This window comes from Aspergillus ibericus (genome assembly GCF_003184845.1).
Source record: "Aspergillus ibericus CBS 121593 unplaced genomic scaffold BO80scaffold_34, whole genome shotgun sequence".
Taxonomy (NCBI): Eukaryota; Fungi; Ascomycota; class Eurotiomycetes; order Eurotiales; family Aspergillaceae; genus Aspergillus; species Aspergillus ibericus.
In genome coordinates this window covers 355,250-372,904 of record NW_020292132.1, presented here as the reverse complement: position 1 = coordinate 372,904, position 17,655 = coordinate 355,250, and the positions used below count along the sequence as shown (strand labels likewise).

The window sequence follows — 17,655 nt, the reverse complement described above, 5'->3', positions numbered from 1 at the left end:
CCAAACCCACCGACATCATCGGCACCTCCCCGACCTCCTCCTCCCTCCTCCTATCACATAGCTCTACTAACGAAGACATATAGTTCGCGCACCTGGAAACCAAGACCTTCTACAACAACGTACACCCCTCCATCACCAAATACAACCAACCCACTAATATCATATCTAACAGACCAAACCCACCGACATCATCGGCACCTCCCCGACCACCCGCTGCAGCATCCACCACTGGGCCACCCACGGCATCGCCAGCCGCGCCATCCTCCTCGACTACCGCCACTACGCCCTCACCCACTCCCTCCCCTACGACCCCTACACCACTCACCCCATCACCCTCTCCGCCCTGACCGCCTGCGCGCACTCCCAAGGCATCGATCTCCGCCCCGACGGAGCGAGACACCGTCGCCGCGCGCTCCCACGAACATCTCGCCTGGGCGGGTCTCAGCCAGGACGAAGACATGTTGGATTGGTTCCATGATTGTTATTTTGCTGCGGTGGCGGGGGATTCTCCCACGTTTGAGGCGTGGCCGCCCGCCACCGAAGGGGGGGGGGGGTATATCCATCAGCAGATTCTGGCGTGTTGGGGCATGCCCCTCGGTGAGATGTGGGATTTGGAACGGTTGAGTGTGAGGTGTAGGGAGTTGGGGAGGTGGGTGGTTTTTGTGACTAGTGCGCCGGGGAATGTGGTTTGTAGGTTTTCTCTTTTTCTTTCTTCCTAGTTGTTTTTCTTTGGGGGTGGGAGAAGACACAGTGCTGTTCTTGTTTGGTTGTCTGTCGCTCGTTCTATTTTGGGATGGTTGTGTTGGGGAGAAGGAACGAGAGTATGCGTCTTGATGATGGATCAGTGCTAACGGTTTCTTGAATATAGGAGGGGTGGGCTCTCATGCGAATGCGATGGCTATTCTGTAGATGTGATGTGGGCTGGGTGATCCTATCCAGGTGAGTAGGAGCTGATATCAATACTTCGGGCAATGAACTGGTAAGTAGGTGTTGCGGTGGATGCTATCTAATCCTTATGGTTACTTATGACTACTACGCAAACACGATGATAGCAAGAAACACTACAAGCTAAGTAGCAATAAAATCATGCATGTTCATTATGGTCATTAGTCGTGACGTTCATTAGTGAGGAACAATAGGAAATAGACATAGGAAATCACCTCCACCGCCATCTTCTCCCCTCTTCTATCCAAACAACCACGCACAGGATGACCAAGTAGACACAGATGTACCCAAGTCAACCTATGTTTGGATAGGTCCAATGCATCGTCTTCATCGTCATCATCGTCCTCGTTCTCATAATATGCTCTGGCCTACCAAGGCTGTGCCAATGCAATACTCAACCAACGCTAGCAAAGGTTAATTTAGAAAAAGTCTTCCGGCCACTGAAAACCATTGATCATTTCAACACCCTCTGGCTTTACTCCGGCCTCCGCCATAGCTTTGTTGCGCGCCTCGCGCTTCTTCACCATCTCCTTGGCCAGGCGGCGGTCGACCTTGGCTGCCGTGGCGGAGAGGTCCTTCGGGAGGGGCGGGACCGGAGGAATGTATTCGTAGCGGATGGGCTTCTTCTTAGTCGATGACGGGGAGGTGCCCTCATCCAGAGAGCTGAACGCTTGGGGCTCCTCGCTGCCATCGTCGGGGGGTGTTGGCGTGGTGGGACGGTTCTCTTTGTCGTGATCACCGTGCGACGGAATGGGCTCGCTGGTCCCCCGGAGGTCGGCGCGGCCCTTCTTCATGCGAAGGCTGGGTTGGGCGCGGTTGCACGAGTTCGAGGCTCGTCGTCGCCCGGACGGAGACCGCGTGCTTGCGGATCGGAGGGGCTGGGAGCGTCGTCGTCCGCGCTCTTCGCTTGGGGAGCGACCCGTGTCTTTGGATTGCTTCCGCTCGACAGAGCCGGGGCTGTCGCTGGTGAACATCTTCGGCAACTTAGCCCGTCGCGGGGTGGTCACCTCCTCAAAGTTGGCAGGCTGGTCGGAGTGAGGGGTCGGGTGCTTTGAGTCTGTCTGTGTGGCTTTCAGAGACTCTGGGTCGGGCGATTTCCGTTTGAGTGAGGGACTGTCTGCACTTAGGGAGGTTTGTCCGTGGCGTTCTTGGGGGAGTTTGGGCGTAGTATATGGCGTCCCGGCGAGTTCGTGCGGCCCGCTGCTGGGCTGGGGTGGTGCGCCTTGCTGCACACTCTCCGCCAGGGAGGTCAATGGGGCCGAGACAGCTCGAGGGGACGCTGGCGATACGGCCTCATTGTACAGCAGTCTCTCTGAGGGGAGTGAAGGGAGCGCCCCAGGGACAAATTTCCGGGGGTAGGGCCTTTCCACATAAGGGGTCGGTGCCAGCACCACCTCCTCGCCCACGAGTGCGCGCAGTTCTCGACGGGCCCGATCCAGCTTGATCTCCAGGTCGCTGACTCGCTTCATCAGCTTGGCCTGCCGTTGGAGCTCCTTGCGGGATTTCTGTCGTCGCACGGCGGACCCCTCCAGCTCCTCGAGGAACTTGCTGGAGTCTTGCCGTTTCACAAGCGGGATTCCCAAAGACGACTTGGCTTTACGCAGCTCCGAGCGAATCGGGCCTGCCAATTCTGTGATCTCGCCCGAATTCTGTCGCGAATGGCGCCCCGCGGGCCCATTTTCCATGCGCTCGGGTATCGGGTTCCACGACCGCTGAGGAGTATTTGACTCTGCATGCAGATTCTGCAAGTAGCTTCCCTTGACCGTCCCCTTGTAGCCCGACTTCTTCAGCTCGGCATATGCTTTCTCCGCCTGACTAAGAGGGTCGCCGGTCTGCTTGATGGCATCTGCAGGCGGCTTTGAGCCCCAGGCTCCAAATGGGTTGAACGCCGATGCGATCGCTTTCCCGAACCGGAAAATCCCCGAAGGCCGTTGGCCTGCGTGGTTCCGTGCGTCATCGCGCATGAAGATGCTCGGCGGTTTCTCGCTCACGCTGTCATTCATGCTTTCTTCGACAAACCGCGAACGTCGGCCACGGATGGATGGAACGGCCTGGCGCGCATACCGCAATGTCCGCGGCGAGCCATTGCTTTTGATGTTCGCCGTGTGGAACGGCTTGCGATATCCCGTCGTGATGCTACCGCTGGGGGTCTCCTTCGGGGGCGGCACATCATTGTCCGTGACGGTGTCCGGTGGCTGCAGCGGCCAGTCATTCGAGCGACGTCGTTTAGCCGAGTGAACCGATGGAGACCTGCTCTGGGCCGGGGCGTAGTCCAGCTCTTCTGCATCATCGAAGCGACCGGAAACGTCGGAGGAAAACCCGGAATCGAGGCTGGACTCGAGGCTGGAATCGCTAGGGTTGCGGGAGTGCTTGCGGAAGGGGGATTCGCGGGCAGCATGGTCGGCACACGTGGACTGCAGAGATTGCTCGAGCTGGCGGTCTGCCTCGAGAGGGTCGAGATCCATGGCGCTGTTGACGTCCACAGGACCCGAGGGTAACTGTCGATCGGGGAAAGATGTGTCAGGTCCGCTGCGCAAGGGACGGGAGACATCAGAGGCAGCAAGTAGGGAGGGACTCACCTCGGCCGCAGCTTCGCGATCCGTCATCCCGTCAGTCACGACGATCCACTCTTACAGGTCATCGGAGAAAGGAAGACTGAGCGGGAGAAAGAGCGAGACGTTGGGAGGAGAAGGGAAGGGAAGGGAAGGAAAGGAAAGGAAAGGAAAGCGAACAGACGGGGACACCCGAGTGGGGGCAAACGTGGTGATGGGTCGGTGGGTGACAGGTCGGGTCGAGATAGATAGAGAGATAGACAGATAGCGGTGAGAGACGGCGAGGATTGTTTGGATTGTTTACCCCGAGGTGGATGTTATTGTTTACTCCCCCCGCCGGAGTTCCTGGAAGTATGCGCCAAGCCGCGCCGCCTGGTTGGCGCGCCCGCCCACTCGCTTGGGTCGCTGGAACTCGGGTTTGACAGGTATGCTCCCTTGGCATGATGTGTGTACTCAAAGAATGCGCTGGTACGGAGTATACAATGGATAATGGAGTAAGTAATGGAGTATGAACCACCCCTCTATCTATTGGGCTGCAGATGCGCTGCGCCGCGGTTTCACAACATAAGACAATGGGCCCCGTCCAGAACCCCTTCAACCAAGGAAGGTGGCATTCCCCGGGTTGCACGAGGCCCGACAAACAATGGCGGAATATGTATAAACAGAATGCAAGGGGGAGAATCATATACAGAAACACAGCCAGAATAAGAAGGGCAAGGTGGTATAAACGTCAAGTCTGGTGTCATCAAAAATACCCCCGGGGACCTGATTCCCAGTCCCCATCCCCCAATCCCCCCAAGAAGAACAGAGAAGAGACCCAATGGGTCGACCATACGCCAAGACGCCCCCGTATATAAATGTGCCAAATACATCGCTTCAATGCTGTCGATTTCATGGAACCACTGGAGAGATTTTGGTGGCCATTCTCCCGTTGGCTCGGCGGTAGGCCATTTCGTCCCGGTTGTTGAGTACCGCCGCCCGGTGCACGTCCGACGGTCTACGGTCCATATTAGGGTAGTTGTCCGAGTCCGGGCGCATGCCGTTGTATAGGGGGCGTTCACTATGACCAAAGGCATCCTCGTGAGGTCGCTTCGATGACGCGGCCGTGCGGGTATCCCACAGGAATCCCCGCTGTTCACGGTTCGGAGCCGGGGCAATGTGAGTCGGTGGTTGAGGCGGGTTATTTGGATATTCAGCGGATATGGATGCGATGGGCGGGAGCGAAGGAGCTGGGTTCGAGGGGGTTTGTGCACGGGGTGCAAATGGATCCATAGCACGATACGTGGGAGGATCGGAACGATGCCACATGCGGATAGGTGGCAAGAGCTTGGGGTACTCAGACCGTTCGGCCGGCAGTCGAGAAGGTGGAGGACAGCCCGAAGGTGCTGACTCGGACTCTGTGCTGGTCGACGGGTTTCTGGTGTGGGAATACTGCGGATGAGGAGAGTAAACTTGGGTGGGCGTGGTTGCCGACTGAGGAGTTCCGGGTAGCTGCGGGGCTGAATATTGGGTCCGCGTCGCGCCGAACGAAAGATGTGAAGTGTAGGAGGAGCTGCGAGACGAAGGCGCGATCGGGGCAACTGGGGTTGGGGTTGAGGATGGCGGAGGGGCAGGCGCAGGCGGGACCGGGCGCGGATACGTCTGAGCACTCGGGAAGCCGTACTCAGTTGCAGATAGCCGGCGGGGAGCCTCGCCCCCGTAGGACGAAGCAGGGCCAACGGAACCAATGCTGGTGGATCGAGGACGCTCAACAGGGTTCGAGTAAGCGTCAGGAACCGAACCACGATCTGGGAGAGGGCCGCGGTAGGATCTATCATCGTCAAAGTCATAGTCGTCGGAGCGCTTGTCTCCCCGTCGTCTCATCCGGACATCCCGCCTGATGCGGACTCGGCAACCTTGCTCTGCAATGACCCGGCTCAGGGAGGTGCTCGTGGTCAATCCAGGGAATTTCTTGGCGCTGAACACCGTAAAGGGGACGGAGACGACTTCGAGACGGAAATTCAAGAACGACTTAGGTGCCGAGGGCTTGGAGCCCGCCTTCATCATGGGTGATGGAATCGGAGCCCCCTCATCCGCATCCTTGCTGTCCTTGGTCTCCTCGTACAAGTGGAAGTTCAACCGGTAGACACCCTCGTGCCGAACAGAGAGGTCGGGGAAAATGAAGTATCCAGCCGGGACCGGACGATCCAAGTATGCCACGCCTGCCACCGGGACGCCTGTGAGAACTGGGCATGTCGGGGGCGGAGCAAGCCGTCCTTGTGCCATCGGCCGAGCCGTATCTAGCGTAGCGAACAGAAAGAAATTTGCGTTGTAGGCGAAGGTGATGTCTGTCTTGTGCCGGTCATCCTTCGGGTCGGACTCGTAGATATGTAACTCGACAACCGGTGGAGGATCAACAGGACGACGGTCCGCAGACGCTGCCAACGGTCAAACATGGTCAGTCTCATCTCAAATCATGTCCACATTGCATGCGGGGATGGCTGCGTACATTTGGCGCCTGCACCGCATGCTCGTGCACGTTCGGGTTGTTGGGTGATTTTGAGGTAGTAGGTGATCTTCTTTCCATCGCGAGTGATCCGGCTGGCGGTATGCTCTGTCTCATTGACCGGGGGCGAAAGGGGAGGTCTAGTAGCCATATTGTACAAGGAGCTCAAACAACCTGCTGGAAAATTAGCATCCCAACCACCAACCGGTGTACTCCCCGCAGCGGAAGGAATATGGAACCTGCTGCCCAACCCGACCAGATGAGGACTCACTAGGTATAGAATTGGAAAAAGATTAATATCAAAGCATGCATCGAAAGGCCGTGCAATACTTGTGGAGAGCGGGTCTCGTCCGCTTCCTGCACCTGTATCCCGACGCGACCGAGAGTGAAATCTATGAACCGATCCGGCGGTTGACAGACACCGACGAGAAGAAAATTTGGCGAGTGGAGAAAGATGCGATGGACCGAGATCTGTCGCAGGCGTTAAACGACGGCAGCAAGTAGCATTTGTTTGTGTCCGACCGGGAGAATGGGGAGGGTAAAATCAAGCGGCGACGGCGAGGCAGAGCGTGGGTCTGTCGTGGGACGGATAGACGACAGACAGAACGATCGAGAGCCCAGCAATTGACCCCTGCGGGCGATGGAGGGAAGAAGGGAAAGGGAAAGGGAGGGGAGGAGAATTGGGGATGAACACGATCAGATGAATGGAGGGAAGGATGATGAGATGAGGATGCCACCACGAAGACCGGCGTGACCGACCGGCAGACGAGGGGAGGAAGAGAGCCAGAGAGGGTGGAAGAGTCAGCCGTAACGACGGTCGAAGGCAGATGCGCTATAGCGACTATACCTACCGTGGGCCACTGGGCCAGAGGCGCCCACCCACCCTTCCCTCTGGGTAAGACGGGCCCGACGGCCGGGGTGTAATTGGGTAAAATTACCTGGCTCGCCGGACGGCCCACCCTTTGGCCCTGGTTCTTCACCACCTTCAATTTCCAGTTTCTTCGTTGCGTCGTTGCTCCATGGGAGCTTATTCCGTTTAGTCGGAATACTTCCGACAACGTCATGAGAGAATACTAAAATGAGGATCCAACTAATTTACCTTGTCATTAGTGATCGGAATGGGCATATGTCGGTCTCATACTATGGACTATGGATGAACTTGCATACGGAGTCGAGTACCCGGTCACCACCGACTAACTAGATACTGACCTACTCAAAGTCCTCAGTGTACCCACTGCGAGGGAATCTGCACTACTGAGCCGGAGGGGTGGGTACTGGGTCGGACTGGAAAGGAGATGAAGCCAGAAGAGGGGAAGCCAGCCGGCCGATCCACTGGGAGAGGCCATGCCCATGCTTTAGCCCGGCCTAGGGCAGCGGTAAACTTCAACTATGGGACATTGCAATCGCAACTGCGACCGGTCCTGCCATCTTCGAACGAGGAAGATTATTACTGGAATTTCCGTTTGACTTTGCAGACAGGAAAAATTCAATTTTAGAAATTTGGAACGAAAAAAAAGCTAATAAGCATGATAGGGGAAAAAAAAATAAAATAAAAATAAAAATAAAAAACCAATTCTATCTACGGTATCATATACAATTACAATCCCTCCAAGCAGTGGGTTGGACTCTGGGGGCTTGCCGGCCGGGCGGGGGTCAAGGCCCGTGATCTCAGAGACAGGCACGACGTGCATTTGGATGGAGCGGTAGTATACGAGAACGCCGATGCTCCATTGCACCAGTGAAGAGCACTCACGGATCCCAGACTCCCTGCTCGGATCTTCGTCAAGAAATTACAGAGTACTACTAAGCCTTCGCCAGTACGAGGGACTAGTTAGCGACCCAACAGATTAGTGAGCTGCCATTGTTGATAAGCGACGCAATATGAATGGGCCAAACCTAATCGAGGCGGAGTTTCTAAACCGAAGACGGACTAGGGGATTGTGTCGGAATACTGCCACTCGCAAGCCCTCCAGGGGGGAAGGACCGGAGGCGATCGCAGGTCGAAACGGAAGGTGATGTTCTGGCGGACGCCTCGTTTCCAAATCGATGCTCATCCGGACACTGCTATTGGATTCTTCCTGATAGTCGGTCGATGAGATCTGTCGGCATGGAGATGAGTCCCTCACTTAGTAAGGCACTTACTTCACCTATATTTAGGTGGCGCTGCAGCTCGGGATTTGCTCTTCGGGATTGATCAGTAAATTATCCTGGACGATAGACACTAGATCGATAGGGATTAGTCCTTTCTGTGCAAGGCATCGTCAGCTGGCATGTCCGGCACGGCGTAATATTAACCGCAGGGTTGGTAACCCACCGGATTTCGATCCTGGGGAGGGGGGCGCTCATGACGGATCATTGGATTCCGGCAACCCTTCACATGAGACAAGTGCTTACCCGACTGCCTCCCACCCCTGTAGGTCACGTATAACACGGTGTATTATTGGGCTCGCAATACCCAGTCCAGCGGGCCGGTTGCTTATCCCAGATGCCTGGGAACAAGAAAGGATTTTTGAAGGATAGCGGGGTTGGTCCATGCACCCTTTGTCTTCTTCTTCTTCTTCTTCTTCTTCTTCTTCTTCTTCTTCTTCTTCTCAAGCCTTCACAGTTCACTAGTCACCACCCTACAGCTTGGGCGCTGCTGCGCCTTGCGGCTAATCGTTTTGGCGGACTGGTATGGAGGGTTGCCCGATTTGTCAGGTTGGAATTTGTACTCCGTACTAGCATTTGAAATTATGCTCCGTTTTAATGCTGTTATGTGCCGGTGTGATCTCGTGGATTTAATATTGATAGCAATAATCGTGTTCTATTTGCTTACTTGGCCCAAAGCGGTCTGTCACTGGACTTCGAGAACGATGGCACCATTTTTGAGTTTGGCTACATCGTCAGGCTGTGTACGTGCTTCGGGCCTGGGGGCCAATTGTCTCGAGGCAGGAGATATTAATCTTCCCTGCACCGAGTGAGACGGTCGTCCAAGGGCATTGGGGGTTGTACCCGGAGTGCCGCCGTACTTTGGTACCAAATTAGGGCTGGCCACATGCGAACTACGCCGTGATGTCTGGTGGAGAGCCCGTAAGTAAGCGTGATTTCCGGTACCGGCCGAAGCAAAACCAAACAACCCGAGAGAAGCAAATCTGGCACCGATCGAAGCACTGACGATCTTAACCGAAAACTACAGGAGCCGGGGGGGAGGAAGTGCAATCCTGTCGCGCCCCCCTCTCTCCAAATGAAATTGGATCCGCAACAGTCACCTCGAGCAGAACTGAAGTCTGGCGGGGGGGGGGGGGGGAAGAAGATTCAGGGATCCCTCCTTAGGAGGTCGTCAGCTCGACGATGGCGCTGCCAGCCCCATCCCTGAAGTGGCATCCTTGGTCCTTCAGGTAATTTAGCCTAGCCTTATGAGCCTAGCGCCCCCAGGCCCATCTAGGCCATGGTCCTGCCCACTCGAGGATGGCATCGAGGCTGCTGAACGAATCGAACCGGGGGACTCCCCACCCCCAATTCCCACCAGCGGCATGATTGGAGGAGGACGACCCAATGGCACCCTCAACACCCGAGCATCAGGCGCCGGCTTTGCCTGGTCCGTCCCCCCGGTTGGCCTTGACTCATTGGCGAGCGCCGAGGATGGTGGAAGTGGAAGGTTTCATTCTGCCCCACCCCGACGGTCCGCACCGAATGAGGCGGCCCCATTCCACCCAGATTGACAGTTTGGTTCAGCAGCTTGATGCTCGGGCCTGTTCTCCGGTGAGACTTGAGCTATCTCGAAGCAATGTAGCAATGAAGCATGAAGCATGAAGCATGAAGCATGAACCAAAGGAGGTATCGCCGCCAGTCTGTCAAGTCGGCCAGCAACGTCGTACATATCGCACTAGCAGGACTGCAGCATGAGCCTTTGCCTTGTCCAAGTAGAAGTCCTCGCGTATGCAGCATGCACATACTTGGGATCCATCGATGACATCCTCCAGTTCCAGCCGATGTTTACCCTAACGAAGCATGTCTCGGTTTCTCAGGGGTCGTGATAAGTTGCGGGATAACGGCGAGGGACTCCTCGTGTACAGTGTACCTGGTGCTACCAAGTTAGACTCTTAGACTCCTACTGCATTTGACTTAGAGGGGATTCCAGGGCCCACAGCGCACCTTCCCCGGCTGACTATCGCCCCTGCCTGTCGGGCGGGACTCTCAAAGGGGAGTTTTCTCCGGAAGATCTTCGTGTCAATCCCTCCCCCGAAGCCCTCATTCATCTCATCGGCGCGATAATCCTAATGAGATAGTCAGGCCCCGTTATGAGAAGATCCAGTTTGAATCATGTCGAGCTCCTTACACTACGCCTGGCTAGGAATTAGGATGTGCCGAAACTGACGATGACAGCTAGTGATCACCACTTGCGTCAATGGCCCTAGATCATCGATGGCGTACGTCTCCTGGGGAGCTAGCCGGCTGGTATGACCGGATGGTATGTGCCTCTGCCTCACGGCCTGGAGCTATCTACGTGTCCCTCTGGGCCACCGTTGTCCTACCGAATCGTACCGGTGCTTACGTGCAGCAGAGCCATGGAACCACCACCTCAGCGACCGATTCCGCATGGGTTCCAGAAAACTGTCAGATCCAATGCATAGCACTAGACCGACCTCAAAGTTTGCGATTGACGTGTCCATACAGGCTTACCGACGTTTGCAATCGAGGCAACGAGGGTCTCCAGTACCGTGAATCCGGCGATGCCATTCCTTGGGTCGGGATGACCAGGGTGCATCCGCTGGTGTTTGCGCTATCGAGCAACATTGCCCAGTAACCACCCTGTCGGGTCTACCCGCATGGATCTTCCTGGTCGGGCTGCTGGATCATGGGCGGTGGTGAAATTCCGGTATTTGAGAGACGTAAGTAAGGTGGTCAGTAGGGAGGAGAAGTACTAAGAGCGGAGAAGGAGAAAGGAGGAGGAGGAGGAGGTGGTGGTGGTGGTGGAGGAGGAACGATCGGGCACATTCTTGATTCATTCGATTTCATGAATCTCCTCCCCAGGTCACGCTAACCCGGCTGGGGCCCGGGCTCCGTCCGATGTGGCAACCATCATTCATCAATACCACCTCACCACACCACCTCCTACTTTATTTGCTCGACTCCGTGTCTATACGGGGCCAGCGTGGGTGAGCCCGAGTCGGCCAGGCGGCGACCCTCGGTCTTAAGTAACCGCGCTTGTACAACCCTCATTGTTGAGGAGATTTCGGGGATTAACTGCTGTCGACTGTCCTCCCCAAAGTGAGTGGTTGGCAGACGGCTGCATTCCTCGCATCTGCGCAAGTCTTATCCCTGTTCATTAACCCCATCGATCGTGGCCGAGCCATCTCACACACTCAGCCAGGTCCACGGGGGCTTTCCATTGGTCCTTGATCGATGCCTCGGGTCAATATACTACGGAGTACGGGCTCCTCACTAGGCAAATCAGCTCATCAACTGGCGGTGGGATCGCAGTGGCGGTGCGATCACTTCCTCCCCCACGATTACCTTTCGGGGACCATCTGCATAAGTCCATCCAGCCCTGTGCCACACGAGAATTTGTCAACCAGTACGGAGTAAGTCCCAATCTTCTCCTCTCTTCGGGGCATCATGCAGGACATATGGTTGTCTTGACCACCGTCCAGCCATGCACTCTGTCTACTGCTACCGATTGTCTACGATCAACTTGACTTCTTTATCCATCTCTCTCGCCATGTCCCATCCCGGCATATCCTTGCGCAGATCCTCATTACCGACCCCCCTCCGTGGCTGGACGATAGTTTGCCAATATACATACGTACTCAAGTATAATAGCTGATCATAAGGGCGCTCTTTCTCTCGCTCTCGGTCTGTATCCATTCGGTAGAGGGAGAGTTTCGCCTCCTATTACGGATCCCTCATACATAACCAGTAAGTACCGTATCTGCCAAGCACCAACCCCATCGTAGAAAGCCAACAGCGCGCACATCAGCCCCTCCACTCTCCACAACGGAAGAAATAGTTTATCTATCACGCTGTCAGAAAATTGAGCACGGAGCTACCTACATACTCTACTTGAGTAGCTGACTAGTGACAAGCTACGAGCTGACTAGTCTGATTCGGTTCTAGCTGACCGTTATTCTTTTTCCCAGGGTACGGGGCGACGCGGTGTATCCCAGCCAGGCCCGGATGTGATGCATCAACTCCCCTCGTATTTTCGGGACGGGATCAGGGGCGGGGCCTTTGCGACTCCGGTTGTTTGTCCATGGCCAATTGGGGTGGTGGGACGGCAAACGATGCTTCGTATCATCGATAAATGGGGTTAGAGGGAGTGTTGAGCACGGAGACTATCCACTGATCAAGGTCTGCGACGTAGGTTGGTAGCACCGTCGGTGGTTCTCTTTTTCCTGGGCCGCCGTTGAGCTTGGGCTCGGACGCGGATGCTCGATCGTCTGTGCGTACCTACGCGGGCGGTCCCATAACCTGGGGTGGGTTGGTGCGGTGATAATGCATATGGGTTGTCTCCTTAGTCCTTTGCTCTTGCATAGGGGCACCAACCGACGTCATCTTCAGAAATAAGGGAACCGCAGGTAGTCCAGACCTCGTCGATTTCCTCGGCGCCCACTAGATTAGGTTAGACAACTCTAGATAGTACGGCTATAGGTCGGGGGTCCGGATTTCGGACTCAATTGTGCTAGAGGGCTGGAAAGAGCAACCATGGTGGAAGTCTCTTCCACCAATGAGATGATTATTTTGACTCGATTAGAGGTACGAAACTTGGGGCTCTTCCGGGCCCTGTTCTTCGGCCGTGGTCTTCAGGCTTTGCTCGGAGGTGATGTCTCTTTCTTGGGCCTGCGCATAAGGTGGGGGGGATGTTCATCTGGCTGAAGAGGTATATTATCTTTCGTTATAGGTGTAGTTGCCTTGCTCTTGGTCAGACTCCATAGTCCGAGGAGCAAGGTACCCATCGCTGCATAATTTCCAGCCTCAATTGACCCCAAGGCGCGACCAATGATTCATGCTAACGGCCTTATCAACAGCCAGCCTTTGGCCAAGCTTAGTAACCCCGATGCCCCGATTATTCTGTAAAGGTGCATCCTTGTAGTTTCCCTTGCTGAAAATAGTCGATCCTAGGCCTCATTTAGGGCACCCTGCTGAGGCAGCGATATCAGGTTGGAAATTAGAGTTAGATATTCTCCAAGCGCTGGTTCTGCAGGAATTGAGGATATGACCTCCTGAGCATGAGTCAGGTTGGCATTCCCGGAGATGTTGCCAAAATTGGGATTATGCAATGGCCCATCATATATTGGGGACCAAAGTAGTTCCAGGCTGTCGTAAATGTCCTTTCTGAGCTTTCCCATTGCTGGATCTACTGTGTGCATGCCAGCTCAGTAGGTAGTAAATGATCACCATGGATCATTATCTCATGTCTGCTAGTCAACAATGACGAGATCATATGAAGTCCTAACATACCTCATGACATATAGCCCTTACCTTTCGGACTTAAGCCTCGTCCGTCCGATATCCGATTAGGGCCGTCATCGCCGTGGCTTATCCTTGCCTACCCCAGAATCACCACACCGGATATTTTGAGCTCCTGACGCAAGGAGCAATGACCACATTTCCATTCGGCTCTCGGTAATGTCCGTCGCTATTGATATGCTATCGCTATGCTGAAGGGTTGTTCACTATTTACGCTTGCTCGGTACGTTCATCCGAGGTGCAACATGTGGCTGCACACAGGGTTCATGCCCTTGCTTCTTCCACGGCGTGAGTCGGTCCAAGGGTTTCGGCTCAGAATCCGGCACCTACACACTCGTCTAGCAGACGAATGACAAATGGACTTGCGTGTAGGTCGTGTACATATATCTTGAGAAGTATGGGGTTGATAGGTATGCATGTTTGCGTCAGGTGCATGATAGGGGCTGGTACCTCCCGAAAAGGAAGAGCAATCCTTAGTGCCTACCTGATTGCTAGTGTGTCCGATGATGGCCAGCGTGCTGTTCCCGTTATCACCGGACGCCTGGCCGAGACTTAGCACAAGTATGCAGCTGATGTGGTATGTCGCTGTCCAGAAAAGACGGCACTGTTGGCTGCTCAGGTGGGAAGCTAAGCCATTGGTGCTTCTCGGATTCGCCCTTGGCCGCTCACTTCCTTGAGTAGAAGATGCATAATCTTGTGACTGGGCTTTAGATGATTGTTAGGATTCAAGGCTCCTGACCGAAACTGCCAGCACACTGACGATCCCTGCTCCTAATCAGCCGTCGAGACAACGCAGTTAGACCGGTTTGTTTCCTACCTAGGTTTCCTAGTCACAACGCTGAATCTCAAGGCATTTCTGTTCACTCCTTGATTCGCAGGGTCATTTCAAGCGTACCTCGAGGGCGCCGGGACCGATGCTGATTGGTGTGGACGCATTGCAATAGTCGCTCTTAGGATGTCTAGGATGAGCCCCATGCATCAGCACCACACACTTGTTTAGCATGAGTATTGCGCTCACCTAAGTACACTATGAACCGTGCTAATACTTATGTATTCCTCGTAACAACACGGATGGATACGCCTGAGATCATGAATGGTCCTGTTGGCGCGGTATTCACGATCTTTGCTGCAACTTCCTACAAGCAAACTAAAATCGCTCAAGCACAATTGATTAATTACGAGCAGTGTTCTAAAGCAGGTAACGCAAGGTTCAGGAAGAACAAACCTGGTTGAAGCAGCTATAGGCCGGTGGTCGGTACGGTTCTGAGCGGTCGATGGCCTTCAGCATCCTGGCGTCAAGTGACGGTGACGGCTCAGCCAGCCAGTGGCATCTATACTTTTTGGCGTAACTCTAGCTAGACATGACCAAGCAGGAAGTGATATATGCCGCCACCAAGTTGTATACGTACCCGGTATTCTCTAAGTCGCATCATCTCACTAGATATGAAAGGAGGGCTCCAGAGTCTCACTATCAGAAAGGTCTGCAAAGGTAGACATCGTAGTGATTCAAGAATCCCCGATGAGCAGGCTCTTGCTGTGATAGGCATGGTGGTGATCTCACATCAATGTGCTGATCAACGGACGTGGGCTTAATATATATCTCACTTGAGGGCAGAGAATGGGAAAAAAGGAGGGACATCCACAATGTATTTCGGTGAATGGTCACTCGAAGAGCCAGATGTAGCCTTTATTCTGACAGAAAATCACCTTGACCCGTTCTACAGATCATCCAGAGAGTAAAGATGGAGGAGTGGCGGACCGACATGAAGACTGAAGGAAGGAGCCCCAGCCGGGGGGAGCACGTGCGTCCGCGTTTTCTCCGCGTCGCCCACGGGAAGACCGAGTCTCGATCTCGTCCTCCTCGACCTCCACGCTTATGGATCTTTTGTCGGTCCTTCCGGACTTCCCCACTAAACCTTACGCTCATATAATCCCGCCTCTCGAGAGAAGTCACATAACCACTGTCGATTTGATTACCCTCGATACCCTTGAAGTCGCTAAACGTGCTCGTGTTCCTCCAGCCGACGTCCGCCGACTGTCCGCCCAGATCATCAGGGCACTCCACCATGACGTCGGTTTCGAAGAGAACAAGGATCCAGATGCTGATGAGCCCAGCTCCAGCCTCAGTATCGACGTTCCTGTCTTGCCGGGTCCGACGACCAGGCTAGATATCTCGCAGTGGAATGCGATAAGCACGCTCGACCCCACGTTGGATGCTCTGCTCGATGGCGGGATACCGACCGGTTATCTGACGGAAGTGACTGGTGAGAGGTGTGTACTCTGGCTTCTCCAAAAGTAATTGGCTAAGGGGCTAACAAGTTACAGTGGAAGTGGCAAGACTCAGTTTCTTCTCACCCTTCTCCTGGCCACCCAGCTTCCTGTGCCTAGCGGCCTAGCGAAGCGTGCCATATACATCTCCACAGAAGCCCCGTTATCGACACCACGGCTTTCGCAGCTCATCGAATCCCACCCATATCTCTCCGCCTTGTCTCAAGCTCAAGCTCCTTCGCTGGAAAATATTTTGTCCATCAATGCCATGGACCTCGAGACCCAAGATCACATCCTCAACTACCAGCTTCCCGTCGCAATCAAGCGATACAACGTTGGACTTGTGGTCATTGACTCCATAACCGCCAACTACAGAGCAGAACATGTGTCGCATAATCTATCGGGCTTGTCCACACGCTCCGGTGAGCTTGCCAGGCTAGGCCAGATGCTGAGGAACTTGGCTGTGAACGAGGATATTGCAATTGTGGTCGCAAATCAAGTCTCTGATCGGATTGAAGCTGCTGGTGGTCATCCAACCTTACTCCGTCCAGGTGGTGGTGCTATTTCACCTATCCCTTCTACGCAGCAGCAAGCATTGCCGTCACATCCTGAGTCAGGAGTTGCGACACCGTTACCTCGAAGCCGACCTCTCGAATCACGAAATGTCGAGCTGACCCCACATAATCCGATCTTTCCATCCTCGCCATCTAGTTTTGCCTCGTCACCATATCCTGCCGAGGATGACCCGCAACAGCAGCCGTTCGACGGGTCGTACCTGATTGGTAACCCTGTTCGAAATGAGATCTTGAGTCTTTTACACCAGCAGCGGTTCTTCACCGGTTGGGGTGACACGCTACAGACAACATCAAGCTTCTACCCAGCTCTTCAACAGTCCTCACAGAAGACCCCAACGCTGGGTTTGGTTTGGTCTACCCAGATTGCATGTCGGATTGCGCTGAAAAAGGAGAGCCGCTCTGTGGATTGGGAGGCCATTCTCCAGGATACCTTTGTGTCTAGCGAGCAGCAATTGCTGCCTACAGAGGGAAGTGAAACCAACGACCCTCCGGCTACCCCCGACAGAAATGACCAGGTCAACGAGCCCGATGCTCTAAATACTATATGCCGCACAACGCGAACAAAACACTCCCCATTAGCCCCCCAACAAACAGTCACACGGGGCGTACGGAGAACCATGAAGCTCGTATTTGCCCCCTGGACTGCAGGGCCAGTCACAGAGCAAGGTCAAATCCAAGACGAAGCGGAGTTTGAAATCTGGAAGGGCGGGTTAAGAGGCTGTACAGAGGATTTTGACACGATCTAATGCTAGATATCCCCCGACATGATTAACGGCTGATATAATCTTTACTTCCCTTCTCTTCCTTGTAACTTCCTACGGACCCCTCAACCTAATCTAATCCCCAGCCAAGCTATCAGGGTTGCAAAGTCGCCCTCCATTCCGGGACTAGCGTCTGTTTTCGGCGTCTGGCGGAACTGGCGCCCCCGCAGTTGGCATTTCTTCACCAACCCAAGGTTAAGCTCTTCCTTGACTTCCCACGCGCCCCTTCCCCATCTTTCCCTCCGACCTTAATTTTATGCTTATTGCTTACTTCCTTAGTCTGATCTTGATCGGACATTTGTTGTTGTTTTGATCGATGCTGTGGGGCTGGTCTGTGTGTCTGTCAAGTGTCAGATGTCAAGTTCAGCATGGCATTGGCATTGGATCTCAATTCATCAGTCAGCTCCGTCGTATCATACGATATCGTCTTGGATATGATGGAAAGTTCACGAGATGTACGAATTGATGAAATCGACGGGATCTATATATCATCGTGAAAGGAAGGAGAGAGAAGAAATCGCAAAGAAACACCTCCCCGGATTAATAGTGGACGATTAAATCAGACATGATGGCCTTTTTTTACATCAGAATCTTACCCCTTTTCCGTATACGCCTTCAGC

At 54.3% G+C, this 17,655-nt stretch overlaps 4 protein-coding genes across 4 annotated transcripts; 2 read left to right on the top strand and 2 right to left on the bottom strand.

The window, feature by feature from the left end:
- The first annotated feature begins 46 nt into the window (after positions 1-46).
- Positions 47-1,076, top strand: BO80DRAFT_156546 (uncharacterized protein). The gene is made up of 3 exons (XM_025713828.1): positions 47-119; positions 173-690; positions 869-1,076. Coding segments are annotated over exons 2-3 (234 nt in total). The 5' UTR covers positions 47-119; positions 173-458; the 3' UTR covers positions 871-1,076.
- Positions 1,077-1,088: 12 nt separating this feature from the next.
- Positions 1,089-3,803, bottom strand: BO80DRAFT_412260 (putative nuclear RNA binding protein). The gene is made up of 2 exons (XM_025718013.1): positions 3,525-3,803; positions 1,089-3,443 (listed from the first exon to the last, which is right to left on the bottom strand). The coding sequence occupies exons 1-2, from the start codon at positions 3,549-3,551 to the stop codon at positions 1,365-1,367; spliced, it is 2,106 nt and encodes a 701-aa protein (XP_025573020.1). The 5' UTR covers positions 3,552-3,803; the 3' UTR covers positions 1,089-1,364.
- A 585-nt stretch (positions 3,804-4,388) lies between these two features.
- veA (sexual development activator VeA) lies at positions 4,389-6,133 on the bottom strand (the record flags this gene model as incomplete). Its single annotated transcript, XM_025716001.1, has 2 exons — positions 4,389-5,914; positions 5,986-6,133. 2 exons carry the CDS (start codon positions 6,131-6,133, stop codon positions 4,389-4,391), a joined length of 1,674 nt encoding a protein of 557 aa, XP_025573019.1.
- Positions 6,134-10,303: 4,170 nt separating this feature from the next.
- On the top strand, positions 10,304-10,913 carry BO80DRAFT_427282 (uncharacterized protein). The gene has a single exon (XM_025719968.1). It carries the CDS (start codon positions 10,370-10,372, stop codon positions 10,766-10,768), a length of 399 nt encoding a protein of 132 aa, XP_025573018.1. The 5' UTR covers positions 10,304-10,369; the 3' UTR covers positions 10,769-10,913.
- The last annotated feature ends 6,742 nt before the right edge of the window (positions 10,914-17,655 follow it).